The following is a 16,404-nucleotide window of genomic DNA, read 5'->3' as shown; positions in this document are numbered from 1 at the left end:
TCTAGAGCCAAGAGCTGATGAAAGGCACCGACCCAGCCCCAGCTCTGCAGATGCTCAGGCCTGACCCAGGGGATGCCAACCCTAGGCTGGGGTGCTTGTGTCCTCAGAGCAGCTGTAGACTGGCACAACACCCCAGGGTGCAGCTCCATGCACACTGTGCCAACCAGCAGCAACAGGCTGTAAAATGCCAACAAAAAGCAACCTGAGGGCTGGATTTTCACAGCTGCTGCCAGAGTCAATCCCACAGCTTCAGGACAGCCCAGAGGGGAGGCTGGGATTACACAGAACTCATTTTCTCCTCTTCCCTCAAAGCTGCTTGAGTATCAATGAAAGCCTCTGGCTCGAGAGGACAGCTCACAGCTCACTCCTGGGGCTTTCAAGCTCACCTAAAAGCACCAAGTAATTCCCAAGCCCAACCCAAGTTACAGATCCAGAGCAGCTGCTCCACACAGGTCTCTGCAGCCACTTAGAGCAAACCACAGCCTCTTGGTGCCTCACATCAGACATTTCCAGCTCTTTCCTAGGAAGGATGCAGGGCAGAGACAGGGCCCCCTCTGCAGAAGGCTTTTCTCTCTCCTCTGTGTCTCCACAGCAGAAGCCCAGACTTGTCCTTCTTCAATCTGTTTGATTTATAACATCTCTAGGTGGGATCAGTAAAGCCAATTAGTGCTGGCAAAGGCAGAGGGCAGGGCACAGCCCCAGCAGCCTACCCCAAGCATGGTCCTAATTGGCACAGCCACCTCCTGGGGAACCTGAAACCTTGGTCTGAGGGTAGAGTCACCCCAAAACAGACAGAGGGAATAGAATAGAATAGAATAGACCACGTTGGAAAAGAACTTTGAGATCATCGAGTCCAACCTATCACTCAACACCATCTAATCAACTAAACCATGGCGCCAAGTGCCTCATCCAGGCTCTTCTTAAACACCTCCAGGGATGGTGACTCCACCACCTCCCTGGGCAGCACATCCCAATGGCCAATCTCTTTTGCTGGGAAGAACTTCCTCCTAACATCCAGCCTAAAGCTCCCCTGGCACAGCTTGAGACTGTGTCCTCTTGTTCTGCTGCTGCTTGCCTGGGAGAAGAGACCAACCCCCACCTGGCTACAACCTCCCTTCAGGGAGTTGGAGAGAGCAAGAAGGTCTCCCCTGAGCCTCCTCTTCTCCAGGCTAAGCAACCCCAGCTCCCTCAGCCTCTCCTCCCAGGGCTGTGCTCCAGACCCCTCCCCAGCTTTGTTGCCCTTCTCTGGACACCTTGCAGCAAGTCAACATCTTTCCTAAACTGAGGAGCCCAGAACTGGACACAGGGCTCAAGGTGTGGCCTAACCAGCTTTAGGAGGCCCATGGTAGGAAGAGGCTGCTTTGCTAGAAGGGAACTATGTTTTTTTTCCTCCCTCTATGGACTGAAACTCACCATATGTTAAACTCCAGTTTAATTAGGCTTGGTTGCCTAAAAGAACAGGGAGAAGCTCTACAAGATTAACCCACACCCTGGTAATAAGACATTAAGGAAACACAAGCATCTCATTCTTCAGATCAGAGGGGCTTAATAATAATGGCAAAAATCAATATGAAACTAAATTAAATCTGCTGTTTGTATTCATCAGGTGATTTGATCAAGAGCCTGCCAGCTCAGGTCTCTGCTGCTGCCATAAGGAAACACAAACATATTACTTTTCAGATCACAGAGTTTTAATGGGAATGATCAAGAGCACATGCAGTTAGAGCTACCTTTCATGCCAGCCAACACCAATTACATTAGGCCAGATTATTTCAATACAAAACTCAAGCTCTTTATTGATGCAATGGCACAGAAAGACAAACTTGCTGCTTTCCAGATCACAGCACTTCAGAGCTGGGCAAGAATTAAGACTTTAGTGAAACTGGTTTCATTTAAATCCTGCCAGATTCATCACATCAGTTCCTCCTCCCCAGTTTTGTTTTGCTCCAGCATCCAGCCACAGCCCTCAGCATTGCTCACTGCCTAGGCTGGGACCCTTCAAGGGGTTGTTACTTTACTGGGGAGAGTAAAAAAGAGTTCTTAGTATCTGTGACAAGTTTGGCAATGAAAGGAGCTGTGCTAGGAAGTCTTAGTGCTGCACATCAGCAGCATTTCCTCTCAGACCAGACAACTGTCAACATACCTGGGACCCCTCTGCACCCCAGTGACCAAATGACTTGATCTGGGGGGAGAAAACTCAGGTTTTATGCCACAGGCTCAGGTTAGATGGTTACACTGATGGAGAGAGACACACCAGAAGACTTTACACTCTCATTGAGACCAACTTCTCTGCAGCTGCTGGTATGCAGAGGAGTATCAATGACTTTATTGAAGATGGACAAAGCAGAACCCCTGATGTTTCATTCCTTGGGAGGGATTGTCACAACCTGTGTTCAGCAGGTCACTGAGTTCAGGATGAAGCTTATTTGTCCATTTCCTGAGGCAGCAGCATGGCCTCCAGGCTAGTTCAGCTCTGAGAACACAGCTCCAAGGATTGAGAGCCTTTTTCAGAAGGCTTTGCTTGAGGACAGGGACTGGGAGTTCAGATGCCTGCCTGACCCTTCAGGGCTCAGCAGAGAGGGTCTCTGGGGAGTACAAGCAGGGATAAGTCCTGCTCAGGGTCCCTGGGATGTGTCTAGGCTTCCAAACTGAAAAGAAGAATCACAGAATCACCAAGGTTGGAAGAGACCTCAAAGCTCATCAAGTCCAACCTGTCACCACAGACCGCATGACTAAACCATGGCACCAAGTGCCACATCCAATCCCCTCTTGAACACCTAAGAAAACCTCCAGAGGCTCTGGAATTTCCAGTTAGCCTTATTGTCACACCTTTGTTATTGTCCTGCTGTATTGTTACTGCCAGGTGAGGTTCCATGGAAGCAGGAGAAGCCTTGGAGAGCAGCATTTAGGGTGAAGATCCCTCGGGTGATGAAAGGCCATGCAGGGACAAGCAGAGGAGGAAAAACCAAGTGAGCCCAGAGGTTCTAACCTGCTGACCACTCTCTGCAGCAGGAAGAGGAAAACCTGCAGGGAACCTGCACCAGTCTCAGCTTATCCAGGTTGCAAAATGCCAACAATGCCCTGCACAGAGGTCACACAGCCCTGAGCTGCAGCACTCTGGGGGCTGTTCTGCCACTCCAGCAGGAGCAGAGGAGGAATAAAGGCAGGATGGTTGCAATCACATTACCCCCTGGAAGAAATAACAATAAATTCTTAACTTCCCAATTACAGGGGACAGGCAAACCTTGGAAACCATTAAGAGCTGCTTCTTCTGCTGATGAATTATCCAGAGTGCACAGAGCTATTTGCTGAGCTTCACTGTATTACACTAATTATAAATTAATATATTGCTCATTACACAGTAAAGTTCTGCAGTCAACTAATGCACTGCTGCAAAGAGTCTGCTTTAAAGCATCCTCTGGTACTTTTATGATCTAGATGTTTAATTTACTTCTCTTCTGGCTTAAATGCCACTAACCTGTCATTCTTTCCCTAGGAAAGACCCTTGGCCTCATCTCCCCACCCTGTGCAACTCAGGCAATGCAGATGAATGATGAACTTAGAAAGGCTTTTTAAATGCTGTTTTAAAATCATAGAATCAATAAGGTTGGAAAAGACCTCAAAGATCATCAAGTCCAAGCTGTCACCCAAGACCTCATGACTACTAAACCACAGCTTCAAGTGCCACATTCAACCCCCTCTTGAACACCTCCAGGGATGGTGGTGAGGAGAAAGTTCTTCACTGAGAGAGTTGTTGGCCATTGGAATGTGCTGCCCAGGGACCCTGGTGGTGGAGTCCCCATCCCTGGAGGTGTTCAAGAGGGGACTGGATGTGGCCCTTGGTGCCATGGTTTAGTCATGAGGTCTGTGGTGGCAGGTTGGACTTGATGATCTTTGAGGTCTCTTCCAACATTGGTGATTCGGTGATTCTGTGTGAGATGGGTTTGGAAGCATGAAGCTGGTGGCTTTAGTGGGAATCACAAGGGTCTGCCAAAGAAACTGTTGGAAGCCATGACCATGAAGAAGGAATGCCTGGACCTGTGCTCAGGTCAGGAGGGACACCTTGGGTGAGGCAGGGGTGCAGGGAAAGCCTGAGCACCCCAGGCAGAAACCCCTGAGGTGTGGGGAGGGCAAAAATCAGAACCACTGCCCTCCAAAGGGGCCATTTACTGGCATTTGCCTCCCCAAGCTCACAGCTTGACGCAGCCCAGCCCTGCATCCTCAGATCCTGTGCTCGGCAGCCTCGGGGAGGGGGACACCAGCCTGGCAGGCAAGGAGGAAACTCCCCATTGACCGGGGGTGGGATGAATGGGAGGAAATGCAGCCCTCTTTCTTGGAAACCCGTTATTAGCACTGCATTGTCCCCGGGAGCATTCCTGCAGCCTCTTTTTATGTCGGGCCATTCATTCTGTGCAGTGCTTAGCATAACAGAGACAACAAACACCAGACAGGAGCAGCCCGACACAGGAATCAGTTTGGAAGCTGCCATTTCCTTCTTTCCAAGGAAAGCATCCTGGTGACTCAGCAGTGCAGGGCAGATTGGCAGCCCCACAGAGGAGACAAGATCCCAAGGGAATCTGGTGATTTCCAGCCTCAGTAGCACAAGGATATTGCACTCACCGTGCCAGAGACTCCCCTGCGTGAGGAGCAGCAGGGCAGAGATACTGTTTGGGGCAGGCAATATGGAGCAAAGGGAGGGAACCCAGGGCTGCTGGAGAGGGGCCAGAGGGGTGCTGACCTCCACACTGACACTGTTCAATCCACAGCCACCACATCTCCCAGTCATGATGGGACAGACACTCAGGTGTCCAGGCTGGTACAGCTGTTCCCCTACCCACCACAGCTCCCAGCCACACCGGTGCAGCCCCTCGGGGGTCCCTGATGTCCCAGACTCTCGGCTTCCAGACTACCAGAGCTTGCACAAGGCCAGGAGGCACTGAATGACCCTGAGGGAGAAGATGGGGAGCCAGTGCCAAAGATACCCGAGGCTGTGTAACCTCTGTGTGTACCAGGGCTGCAAACCCAGCCAAACCCCGGGCTCCCCAGCCACGGTGAACCCCCAGGCAGCTAACGGGGAGGAGTCCCAGGCCCCTGTTAAAGTCTCACGGAGAGCTGCACCGGGCTGGAGTGATCCTGGAGTGACTTGCAATAGGCAGCTGGACTCTCCCTGCTCGCCATCCCTCACGAGAGAAAGACAGGAAGGAAACTGATGGCCTTCACTGTCGATGTGGTCACTCGCCAGCCGCTCGCCCTGCCCGGCCGGTGCGGGGGTCCCCAGTGAATGCCGGTAGCCCGCGGCTGGCCGCGCAGCCGGGGCCGTAGCGCAGCCTGTGTCGCCATCCAGTGCCTCCACCGCGACCTGCAGGCACCCCCGGCGCGGCTCCAGCCCCGGGATCGGGGGATGCTGGAGGAGCAGAGGCTGGCAGAGGGGCGTGGGTGGACCTGTAGCCCACCCCGCGCACAAACCCCCACGGCACCGGCTGGGGAGGGGACACAGGCTCTGCCATGAAGCATGAGAGCAGAACCTGTGGGCAAGGGAATATTAAGCTGGACAGGTCGGTGCTGGCAGTGGAGCAGCTCGAGCAGGAGGTCACTACAGGTGACAATGACAAGCTGTGGCTTACTCTGACCCAGTAAGCATAAATGCATCTGCTGAGGAACCCATCTGAATCTCAGGTACTTCCAACCCAAAGAGCTTGTTCCACCTCTCTCCTCCAGTCCTGCAGCACCCACCATGGGAGAGCAGGGGGATATTTATGGGGAACACATTAACTGGAGCCCAGTAACAGCTGGGACACACAGGTAAGCAGTGGGGGTGAGGCTTGGTGGGAAATAAGGCAGCAGCTCTAAATAGGGGGGTGTGAGAGGGAGAGGTGTGAGATGAAGTGTGTGTGGAACAAAACTAGAAGTGTGCAGATTCAGATTGGATGTTAGGAAGAAATTCTTCCTCATGAGGGTGGCGAGAGACTGGCACAGGTTGCCCAGGGAGGTGGTGGAAGCCTCATCCCTGGAGGTTATTGCAGCCAGGCTGGATGTGGCTGTGAGCAGCCTGCTGTAGTGTGAGGTGTCCCTGCCCATGGCAGGGGGGTGGAACTGGATGAGCCTTGAGGTCCCCTTCAACCCTAATAATTCTGTGGTTCTAGGAGCTTCAAAAAGATCTGTTGAGTTAAAGCTAGGGACTGGGAAATCATAGAATTATAGAATCAACAAGGTTGGAAAAGACCTCAAAGATCACCAAGTCCAACCTGTCACCCAACACTTCATGCCTACTAGACCATGGCACCAAGTGCCACATCCCTCTTGAACACCTCCAGGGACGGTGACTCCACCACCTCCCTGGGCAGCACATTCCAATGGCTAACAACTCTCTCAGTGAAGAACTTTCTCCTCACCTCCAGCCTAAACTTCCCCTGGGCAGGAGGGAGTGTTGAGTAACCTCTGTAGGGTGATCTTGAGGCTGTGGTGCAGCTGGAAGAGCTCTGGCTGAAGGAGTCTAAAGCCTGGGGAGCTTTACAGAGCCCTGCTTCAGCTGGGACCTTGCAGCGCCAAGGGGCTGCATGTAAGGGAATAAACGGTTCCTCTGCAGAGCTTCTGGGAGCACTGGGGCACACTGGTCTCAGGAAATAGCCCCAGTATTGATTTATCGTAGGCAAATCCTGTGTCCTTTCAGCAGGTTCTTTTTTTCCTTCTTCTTGTTTGCCCCCTCCCCCCCTTTTCTTTTGTTGCCATAGGAACCCGGAGGTGGGGAGGTGCTGCGGTTGGGCTGGGCCAGTGATGCTGTTTGAGGTGCCAGACCTTCCCCGCCAGCAGCGGAGTGTCTGGTTCTGGGGCAGTTCAACCCAGCTCCCGATGGGTGCTGGAGCTTGGCGGAGGGGAGGCGACTCAGCTCCCCGTCCTCTCTCTCAGCTCCTCCGAGGCCGGTTATTAATAGCCGAGCATGGCTGCGGGGGTTGGGTTTCACCGGGAGCGCAGGGAGGGTGACAGAGCAGCTGCCACCGGTGGGGATGTCGTACCGGGGTAGGCGGTTCTCCTGCAGCCCCGGGAAGATCCAGCCAGGACACCGATCCACCGGGAGAGCCCGGGAAGGGGCACGGCTCTCCTGCAACCCCCTCCCTACGTTCCCTCTGTCGCCTGCAGCCGGGAAAAGCCTTTCCCAACGCCGCTCCTCCGCGGCTCCGCATCGCTCCGAGGCAGCCTCTGGTGAGCTCGCGGTGGCTGTCCCGGGGCTGGGTACCGGGACACACCGGGCTGTGTGGGGAGCGTACCGGGTGCCGCGGGGGGAACCTTCGGGGCCATGCGCGTACCCGCGGCAGAGCCGCCGGCCCCTCCCGCACCCCCCGCACCGGGGCGGCCGGCGGAAGGCGCGGGGGAGCGGGGCGGGCCCGGGGCGGGGCGGCGGGCCCGGCACGGCTCCGTTCGACCCCGTTCAGCCCGGCTCGGCTCGGCCCGGCCCGGCTCGTCATGCTGCCGCGAGTGCGCGCAGCCGTTGCGCAGCTGGTGGCAGGGCTGGGCGCCGGGGCGAGCGGGCAGCCCCCGGCCGAGCCCCGGGGAGGTGGCGGCAGCGGCAGCGGCGGGACCGGGGGCTCCCCGGCGGGCCCTTCGTCCTCCTGCTGCCGTCCGGCCTTCCTGCAGCTGACCCCCGAGGAGCTGCGCCGCGCCGGGGACCACACGGGCAGGGCCGTGCAGAGCCCCCGCGACGGCCGCCGCCGCCTGCCTTGGAGCACAGGCTACGCGGAGTGAGCGGGGATGGGATGGGATGGGATGGGATGGGATGGGATGGGATGGGATGGGATGGGATGGGATGGGATGGGATGGGATGGGGGTAGCCCAGCGACCGGGGGTTCTGCAGCCCGGGGAGGGCGGGACCGTCGGCACCGGAGCGAGATCCCGGGAGCTAATCTGGGTCGCGGCCGGCGGGAGGCTCCTGGCAGAGGCGGGTGGAGCTGGATCCGCGAATGCCCGCGGGTGGGAAAGAACCGCGTGGGTTTAATGCTCTCACCCGCGCCCACCCACCCGCTCCTCGGGGGGGCTGCGGGCTCCTCTGGCCAGTTTGTTCTTTCCACTTACCGGCACCACACCCGCTGTCAGTGATGGGGAAGCAAACCACTGCGGCTCTGCAGGACTCGGAGGAGAAGGGAATTGAAGCTGTCACGGGAGTGGGACCTTTTTACTTCCCCTTGAAGAGCCTGGTCCCCTTCTCCTTTTACTCGTGACGAGTTTCATCCTTGACTGATGGCTGGTGGGGAAGGCCAGACTTTGAAAGCCACCGTTCTGCTCAGTCCGCTCCTGCATCCCTTGCCTCAGCAGATCTGATATCCTGGGGAGCTTTTTGAAATGTTTTTTGGCCCTAGGAGATCTTGGGTTAGGACCACCCGGAGCAGAACCCACCCTCTGCTCAAGACTCCCTTCCCTAGATTTCTTTCTTCAAACCACTTGGAAAGTCTGTGCCCAAAAGCTCATCCCCTAGAGCTTGTTTACAGCTTCCTCCTGTGAGCAGGTTTTGCAGTCTAGACCTGAACTCTGCTGTGCCAGCACAGGCTGTGAGAAGTTAGGGTGCAAAAGTTCTGCTGGTTTCCTCTTCCCCAGCTTCTCCTCTCCTGAGGCACCTGCTCCCTCTGAGGGTTGGTGGGATGTGGATGGGGCTATAACTCTATCCATGGGTCCTGGCTGGATGTGTGTGTGTTGAGGCTGGGGCAGGTTTTTGGGCAGTCACTCTGCCTGGGGCAGTGGTGGGGACATTCAGCAAACCCAGCTTTTTCTGGTCCCTTGGTGGGTGCCTGCTCTCCCCTGGGCCCAGCTGGGCAGCTGCTGGCCCCAGATCAACCCATGGAAGTGGTCTGAGACATCTCCTTGCCAGGCTGCTGCCACCCCAGACAGGGCAGGAGCATCTGGAGAGCGTCCTTGGGGACACAGAGGGCGAAGTGCTGCAAGGTGAGCTCTGCTGGAGCAGGATGTGAAAGGAGAAGCTTTGATGCCTTGTTTCCTCCTGGCAGGGTGATAAATGCAGGGAAGAGCCAGCACAATGAGGACCAGGCATGCTGCGAGGTGGTGTTTGTGGAGAGGAGGCCAAGCCCCGGGGCCCGGCTGCCATCCAGGGAAGGTGGCAGGGAGCTGGATGGGGTGAGAGCTGGGCAGGGGCAGGGATGGGATAGGGAGGCTGGGAGAGTGCCCAGCTGCAGGGCATGAGATGGGGCCTGTGGTGCCTCTGCTCCTTACCACTTCCCACCATATTCCTGCTGGGCTGTGCCAGGGCTGGCTGGCCTGGGGGTCCCTATCCTGCCTCCTTCAGAGGAGCTGGCTGCAGAGACACACTGCTGGCAGCACGAGGTGCCTGACTCAGGGCTGGGCTGGAGCCAGGGACTGGCTGTGTCCAGCTGCCCTCTATCAGCTGCCCTCCATCAGCTGCCCACATCGCTCCTGCCTGCACAGGCAGAATCCTGTGTCACTGTGCCCAGCTGGTGACACAAGCTGCTCTGAATTCCCTGCTTCCTCACGGGCTCACCTCACCTTCCTTTCTCTCCTTGCAGGGCAGGAAGGGGTTTTATTTCCACTACTGGGCCCTGTTTGATGGCCACGCAGGCAGCGGTGCTGCTGTCATGGCATCCAAGAAGCTTCATCTGCACATCTGCGAGCAGCTCCGGGACCTCGTGGACATCCTGCAGGACCCCTCCCCACCTCCCATCTGTCTCCCACACGACATGAGGGCTTGCCCCACAGAGCAGAGCCAGGTCCCCCTCACAGAGGACGATGGGGAAGTCCCCAACAATGCTGTGCCACGGTTTCACCTGGAGAAAGCAGTCTCCCACGAGAGCCTGGTGATCGGTGCCATCGAGAATGCCTTCAAGCTCATGGTGAGCAAGCCCCTACCTCTAGGGACATCCAGCCCCTCCATGGGGGCATTTCTGCTGTTCTTGTCTGCATTGCAAAGGCAGCTCTGCAGCAAGGAGAGGGCTGCAGTGAGTTCTCCTAGCAGGACAGTCTTGGAGAGGGCACTGTGATGCTCCCCTGTATTTCTGGGATGCAGGATGCAGAGAGTTTGGGCTCCAGGCCTGTGTGGGTGCAAAGGGCTTCACTGTGGTTTGTTCCAGCAGTCCCAGCTGCTCATCTCATCTTGCTCTTTCCTGCTTGCTCCACCACCCTGGTGAAGCCACATCCCCTCCAGCCTTGCAGCCACTCTGGGCTGTGTGGGGAGAGATGCCCAGGTCTGACTGGCTCCTGCTCCTACCTGGAGCAGCTCTTGGCTTGGGCAGCAGCAGCTGGGTGCTACTTTGGGCTGCGTACTGGCATGAGACCACCTCCCTCCCTGCCTGGAGCTGTTCTCTGTCTCCCCAGGATGACCAGATCGAGCGGGAAAGGGCTTCCCAGCACCTACCTGGGGGCTGCTGTGCCCTGGCTGCCATCTACCTTATGGGCAAGTTCTACGTGGCCAACGCTGGTGACAGCAGGTATGTCCCTGCAGGGCAGCCCCTGCTTTTTACCCAGTAATTGGGAAGCACCCTGGTTGGGCAGCAGGACCAGGCAGAGCCACCCAAGCCTGCCCTCTCCAGGGACAGTGTGTCCTGCTGTGATCTCCCTGTTTGCCTAGTGCACATGTGGGGCTGCAGAATCACCTCCCAGAATCTGGGACTTGCTTCCTTCCCTCCCAACAGCATCCTGTCTGCTTCCCAGATGGCTCTGGATCATCACATCCCAGCCCCTGGTGCCAGTGCTGCCCTGGGCTGCAAGCTGGGGAGTGATAATTGCCCTCAGCAGAGCTTCCAGAAATGTGCAAGAAGTCATTTTAGGGCACATTTCATAGCAGGAGAAGGTCACACAAATCTGTGCACAGACAAGTTCCCTGGCAGCTTGGAGCCTAAGCATTTTGTGTGGTAGTTGCATTTCCTTGGGTGCTGTAACTGCACTTGGGGGTGCTTGTTCCCCCTTGCAGTGGCAGGAAGGTGACTCCACCTTCTGCCAAGGGTACAGCTGGTTTGAGTTGCTCTGTAGGTACTGCAGGGCTGCCTTGTCCTCAGCAGCATCAGAGCAGCAAATACAGGCTCTGGTAAATGATGTGGGGCTGGAGGACATGCTTCTGGCTCCAGGGTAGAAGAGAAGGAGTTCCTTCATGCCTCCCATTTTGGGTGCAGGGCCCCTTCATGGCAGCGTGCACAGGATCCTGAGGCTGTCACTGTGGCTCTGGGCGAGGGTCTGTGTTCCCACCTCGAGCACTGGATGCTGCCAGAGCTGGGCTTAGCTGCAGCCCTAGGCAAGAGAGGCTGGGCCAGCACTGTTAGAGATGCTTGATCCCTCCATGACATCCAGAAACATCTCATAATCAGACTTTTTTTTCCTCCCTTTAACATAATCAGTCAACCAGACTGGTGCCAGCAGGGAGGTGCAGTGCTGGTGGTGTGGGCTGGCTACTCACACGTGTGCTGGCAATTTCTGCCCCTCCTGGGTGCAGAAGAGGGGCATAGGATCCAAAAGGAGGATTTGCCACCTTCATGCTGCTGCTTTTCTACCCATGTCCTGTCCTTTGGTTCACTTTGCTTCATCCCCCTCTGCCCTCTGCTTGTCTTCCATTTCTCTTCTGACCCCAATCCTACACAGGAGGGAGGTGTGGGGGCCTGCAGGGCAGCAGGGGATAGCCAGCAAGCAGCCCCCCAGCTTGGGGCTGGGTGAGGGCAGGCAGCAGAGGGAAGGAGTGGCCCTGCCTGGGTAGCCATGCAGGGAATCGGCCCTGAAGAGCCAGGCTTAGCTCCACACCATGTCCCCTCTTGTCCCCTCTGCTGCTCTCTAATCTCATCCTTCCACGTTTCATTGCAGGGCCATTATCATCCGTAACGGGGAAATCATTCCAATGTCCAGGGAGTTTACTCCAGAGACAGAGAGGCAGAGGCTGCAGTTTTTAGTAAGAAGGACCTTTCTTCTAACCTCCTTCCTGCTGAACCACCTCCTGGCCCCTTCCCAGCTGCCTTCTCGGTGGGGTCCAGGGGCCAAGGGCAGCCCCACAGCTGGGACCTGCTGATGGCACTTGTCCATCCCAGCCAGCTGCCTGGGCTGGGGAGAGGTGCTGGGATGTGGGCTGCTGCCCTGGCTCACTGCTGTCTCCTGGCTGGTGGAGTCCTGTTTGCTGTGGGGTCAGCGTGAGAGGCTGCACCTGCAATCCTGGCCTGGCCAGGAGCTGGAGGTCCTGGGCTCAGTGTGGGACAGGTCTGGGATGCTTGCATGGAAGCGGTTTGGTCCATCTTGCCTGGGGTGGGCAGGGGTGCTTCGCGCTGGCTGGATCTGCTCCCTTGCACGGTCAAAGGAGGAGCCCAGTCCTAGTTTCTTCACTGGCTGCTCCCTGGGGAAGCCAGGAGCTGACGTGTGCCAGTGGGTTTCTAGCTTTTTTCACTGCAGCTCCTTCTGCTTGGCCTGGACAACTCCCCCCTGAGCTACACAGGGAGACTTTTTAAGGTTATAAAGACCTCTGACAGCAGCGCAGGGGAGGAGTTGTCACTGCTGGAGGAGCTCTTGCTGGTTGGGATTTGCTGGATGTGATTTCCTGGCTTGCAGCTTGCTTGGAAAAACACTGAGGCTTTTTTTTTTCCCCCCCTTGAATCTATTTTTGAATGACCAAGAGGAGGAAACTGCTGTGAGCTGGATCCTCCCCAACCAGCCGTGATGGGCAGGGGCCAGGCGCAAGCTTGCTGTGCTGCGTGGTGCCCAGGCCATGGGCAGGGCTCTCCGTGCTCCTGCAGCCAAGCCTCCTGCCTTCCCAAGGGCTTTCCTCCTCCTTCCAGCTCTTTCTTCTTCTATCTGCATTTCCCATCTCTGTTCCTGTTCCCAGGGATACTGAGAGTGCCTCGAGAAGGGGCTCTGTGCTGCTTCTTGTGCCTTGCCACGGCCGCGGCTCTGGGACGTGGTTTCTGAACAGTCCTCTCAGCCTTTTGCCTGCAAGTGCCCTGTGCTGAGCCCCAAGTCCTGGGAGGTCTGCAGCTCTGGCTCCTCCCAGGAAAATTACAGCTTCTCCTGGAAATTGCTGGGTTTTCATCCTTTTTGGAGATCCTCATTTCCCAGAACTCTCCACGCAAAAGCTTCACCACCTTGCTGGGTGCTGGGGTGGCTGTCCCCAGCTCGTGTCTGCTCTGGGCGTAGCACAGATGGATGGTTCAAAGCTGTTTCACCACCCTCTGCTGGAGCTGCAGCAGGGCAGCTGATGTTACCCCACCAGGAAATGCCATGACTGAAGTCCCCTCAGGCTGGTGGCTCCAGTACCAGTGCCAGTGTCAGCCAGGCAGGCACTGCCGTGGTGATTCTGCCCTCCTGGCACTGCATCTGAACCATGGCTTCACCCCACAGGCGTTCCTGAGACCTGAGCTGCTGGGGAAGGAGTTCACCCACCTCGAGTTCCCCCGCAGGATCCAGCCCAAGGAGCTGGGGAAGAAGATGCTGTACAGAGACCAAAACATGAATGGCTGGTAACCCCCACCCCTCCTGCCTGGCTCCCACAGCCCTCCCCACGGGGCAGGGGGTGGGGGCTTTGGCATGCTGGAGACCAGCTCTTGAAGGGGCCTTCATCCTGGGGGATGCCATGTCCCAAATGGGCAGGGGACATGGTGGGAGCCTTCACTTGCTGACACCCTGTCTTTGGCTTGTTTTAACCAGGGCTTACAAAAAAATTCAAGAAGATGATTTGAAGTTTCCACTCATCTATGGGGAAGGCAAAAAGGTGAAGTGCTGTGGCAGGTGCTGCCCTCACTCCAATTGGGGGATTTCCAGCCCACTCTGGTGCTGCAGTTTCTCAGCTGGGATTGGAGGTGAAGCTCCTCACAGCATCCATGTGCTGTTCCCTAGGCTCGGGTGATGGCCACGATTGGGGTCACGAGGGGCCTGGGAGACCACGACCTCAAGGTGTTCAGCTCCAACATCCACATCAAACCTTTCCTGTCCTGCTTCCCAGAGGTGAGCCTGGCTGCCAGCTGCTCCTCACCCAGAGCTCCCTGCAGCAGTCAGAGCTGGCCAGGGTGAGCAGAGCTGTGGTGCACCCAGCACAGCAGGAGCCTGCTCTGCCTTTCTGCCCCTCACCCCCTGTCCTACCCTGCCAGGTCCGGGTGTATGACCTCACACAGTACGAGCACTGTCCTGACGATGTCCTGGTCCTGGGCACTGATGGGCTCTGGGATGTCACCAATGACAAGGAGGTGGCTGGTGTGGTGATGGAGGTGCTGACAAGCTATGAGCCAAATGATCCATGCAGGTGAGCTGCAAGTGGGCAGGAAGGCCACTTGCAGTGGTGTGTCCTGCACATGTGCCCCTGGCCTTGCTCCTTAGAGCAGGGTCATGGCCACGTCTCTCCGGCCTGGGGCTGGTGCTGTGCTCCTCAGCATGCCAAGCTCCCCTGGCTGGGCATGTGGGAGCTCAGGTCTCTTCTCTCCAAAGGACCCTTTCCTGCACCTCTGCCTCCTTCAGCTTCCCCTTCCTTGTCAGGAGCTGCAGGATGCTGCATCAGGGAGTCTGTGGAGTCCAGGGTCAGAGCTGTGCTGTCCTGTGCTCCCCAGGTACACCATGGTGGCCCAGGAGCTGGTGGTGCGGTCCAGAGGGGTGCTGAAGGAGCGGGGCTGGCGGCTGGCCAATGACAAGCTGGGCTCTGGTGACGACATCTCTGTCTTTGTGATCCCTCTGGGTGGCCCAGGCAACTACACATGATGCCCCATGACCCTGAACAGTGAGGCTCACCTTGCCTAGACCAAGATGAGTGGGACACTGGTGCTGCCTCGGGGCCACCTCTCCCTCAAGCAGTTCTTTTCTGAGCCAACTTCAAGAATGAGAAACCTGGAGACTCTCTCTGTGCCCCTGCCCAGGGCATCTCCCTCCACCAGCTGCATCCCAGCCCCAGGTGGAGATGGAAAGGCCTTGGACAGGGAGCAGGGCTGAGGGATGTTTCTTATGCTGCCACTGTCTTGATTGCTGTGAAAAGCTTGAAGTCTTCCTGGCTTCTGGGGACTCCTTTGCACCTTACCTTGGGCCAGGGCTGGTTCCAGCAGTGTGCAGCGGCCATTGGGCTGGTAGGGCACCAGAGAAGTGTGTGCCTGCTGTTGCAGCCACCTCTTGTCCCTCTGCCCTGTGGCCCCAAAGCTGCTGTTGGGGCTGGGTGCTGGAGTTAGGGCAGCCCATGGCTTGGGGTGAAGCTGTGCTGGCAGCTGGGCAGTGCTGAGCCTGGCAGAAGTCCAGTTGTGGGTGGCATGGCGGTGAGTGAACCCCACAGCTGGCACCCTAGCTTTGTGCTTGCCCTTTCCAGCCCCTCACACCCTCACCCCAGCCATGTACCTTGTCTTAGCCCTTGGGATGGGAGGATGGGGTAGCACTCAGTCACTGAGAGCCCCTGGGCAGGAATGAGCTGCCACGCTTGCACTGGCTGTGCCACAGGTTCTGCTCCCTCTCCTCCTCCTGCCTTGGGTCACTGCTGTGTTTTGGAGCCAAGTATTTATTATTAACAGGAGAGCTGAGCTGGGAAATGTCTAAATCCTTTCTTGGTGGGGGGAGTCTATGAATCTGTCTGTATTTTGGAGTGGTTCTCAGCTGGCCACCGCTGAGCGGTGGTTGCACAGAGCAGCACTATTCAGCCAAGCTTAGCAGCTTAGACCTGCTGCATAGAGCTGCTTAGCCAGGGCTGGTGCCCACAGCAAAGCAGCTTGGTGGTGTCTGGGGAGAAGAGAAGAGGGAGACAACACTCTCCTTTTTCTTCATAATCTCAGAGCTGGTGCTGGGCAGAGCTGTAGCAGCTGTTGAGCTCTGCACAGGATCTTGCTCAGCAGCACACACACCTCCGACCTGCAGCTCTGCAGAGCACTCTGTCCTCCCAAACCACGAGGGACGGTCCCATCCCGGCAGGGTGGCGATGAGGAGAGCTGGGCCGTGGTGCCTGGGTTTGGAGAGGCTCCGTGGCGCCAGTAGTTTGTGTCCTGCTGTCACTGGGTGCAGCCAGCTCTTGTCAAGTGTCACCTCGGGTGAATGTTGCTTGTCTCTTGTACCCAGCGAGATGGAAATAGGCTGGGTGCACTCAATGGGAAGTGAAAGTTACCCAGCCAGATTCTGACCTGTTGCCATCTCCTGTGCTGATGATGGGAGCAGGCAGCAGCACTGGGACTGGGAGCCCTCCTTGCACAGCACCTTCTGTTTAAATAAAGGTTTTGCCACTCACAGTCCTATTTCCAAGTCCTTCTTGTAGAGCTCCTGCAAAGGCGACTTACCTACAATCCAATTAGCTCTGATTAATTGATGTAGGCAGGTTTGGTAGCAAATGAGTGCAGGCAGAGCCATGTGAGCTGCTGTCCCTCTGCCCTTGGCACTGCCCAGACCTTGCCCCATGCCCATGCACATTTTCCCCACGCCCCTGGCTCCCCCCACACTCTGCACAGCCCCCTCCTCTGGCACCATGCC

At 56.9% G+C, this 16,404-nt stretch overlaps 1 protein-coding gene across 1 annotated transcript; it reads left to right on the top strand.

The window, feature by feature from the left end:
* The first annotated feature begins 7,212 nt into the window (after nucleotides 1-7,212).
* PPM1J (protein phosphatase, Mg2+/Mn2+ dependent 1J) lies at nucleotides 7,213-16,153 on the top strand. The gene is made up of 10 exons (XM_054176438.1): nucleotides 7,213-7,736; nucleotides 8,994-9,120; nucleotides 9,528-9,851; nucleotides 10,333-10,445; nucleotides 11,806-11,890; nucleotides 13,324-13,442; nucleotides 13,630-13,693; nucleotides 13,819-13,926; nucleotides 14,070-14,221; nucleotides 14,523-16,153. Exons 1-10 carry the CDS (start codon nucleotides 7,462-7,464, stop codon nucleotides 14,668-14,670), a joined length of 1,515 nt encoding a protein of 504 aa, XP_054032413.1. The 5' UTR covers nucleotides 7,213-7,461; the 3' UTR covers nucleotides 14,671-16,153.
* The last annotated feature ends 251 nt before the right edge of the window (nucleotides 16,154-16,404 follow it).

This window comes from Dryobates pubescens, chromosome 35 (genome assembly GCF_014839835.1).
Source record: "Dryobates pubescens isolate bDryPub1 chromosome 35, bDryPub1.pri, whole genome shotgun sequence".
In the NCBI taxonomy this organism is placed as follows: domain Eukaryota; kingdom Metazoa; phylum Chordata; class Aves; order Piciformes; family Picidae; genus Dryobates; species Dryobates pubescens.
This window is presented reverse-complemented; position numbering and strand designations above follow the sequence as displayed.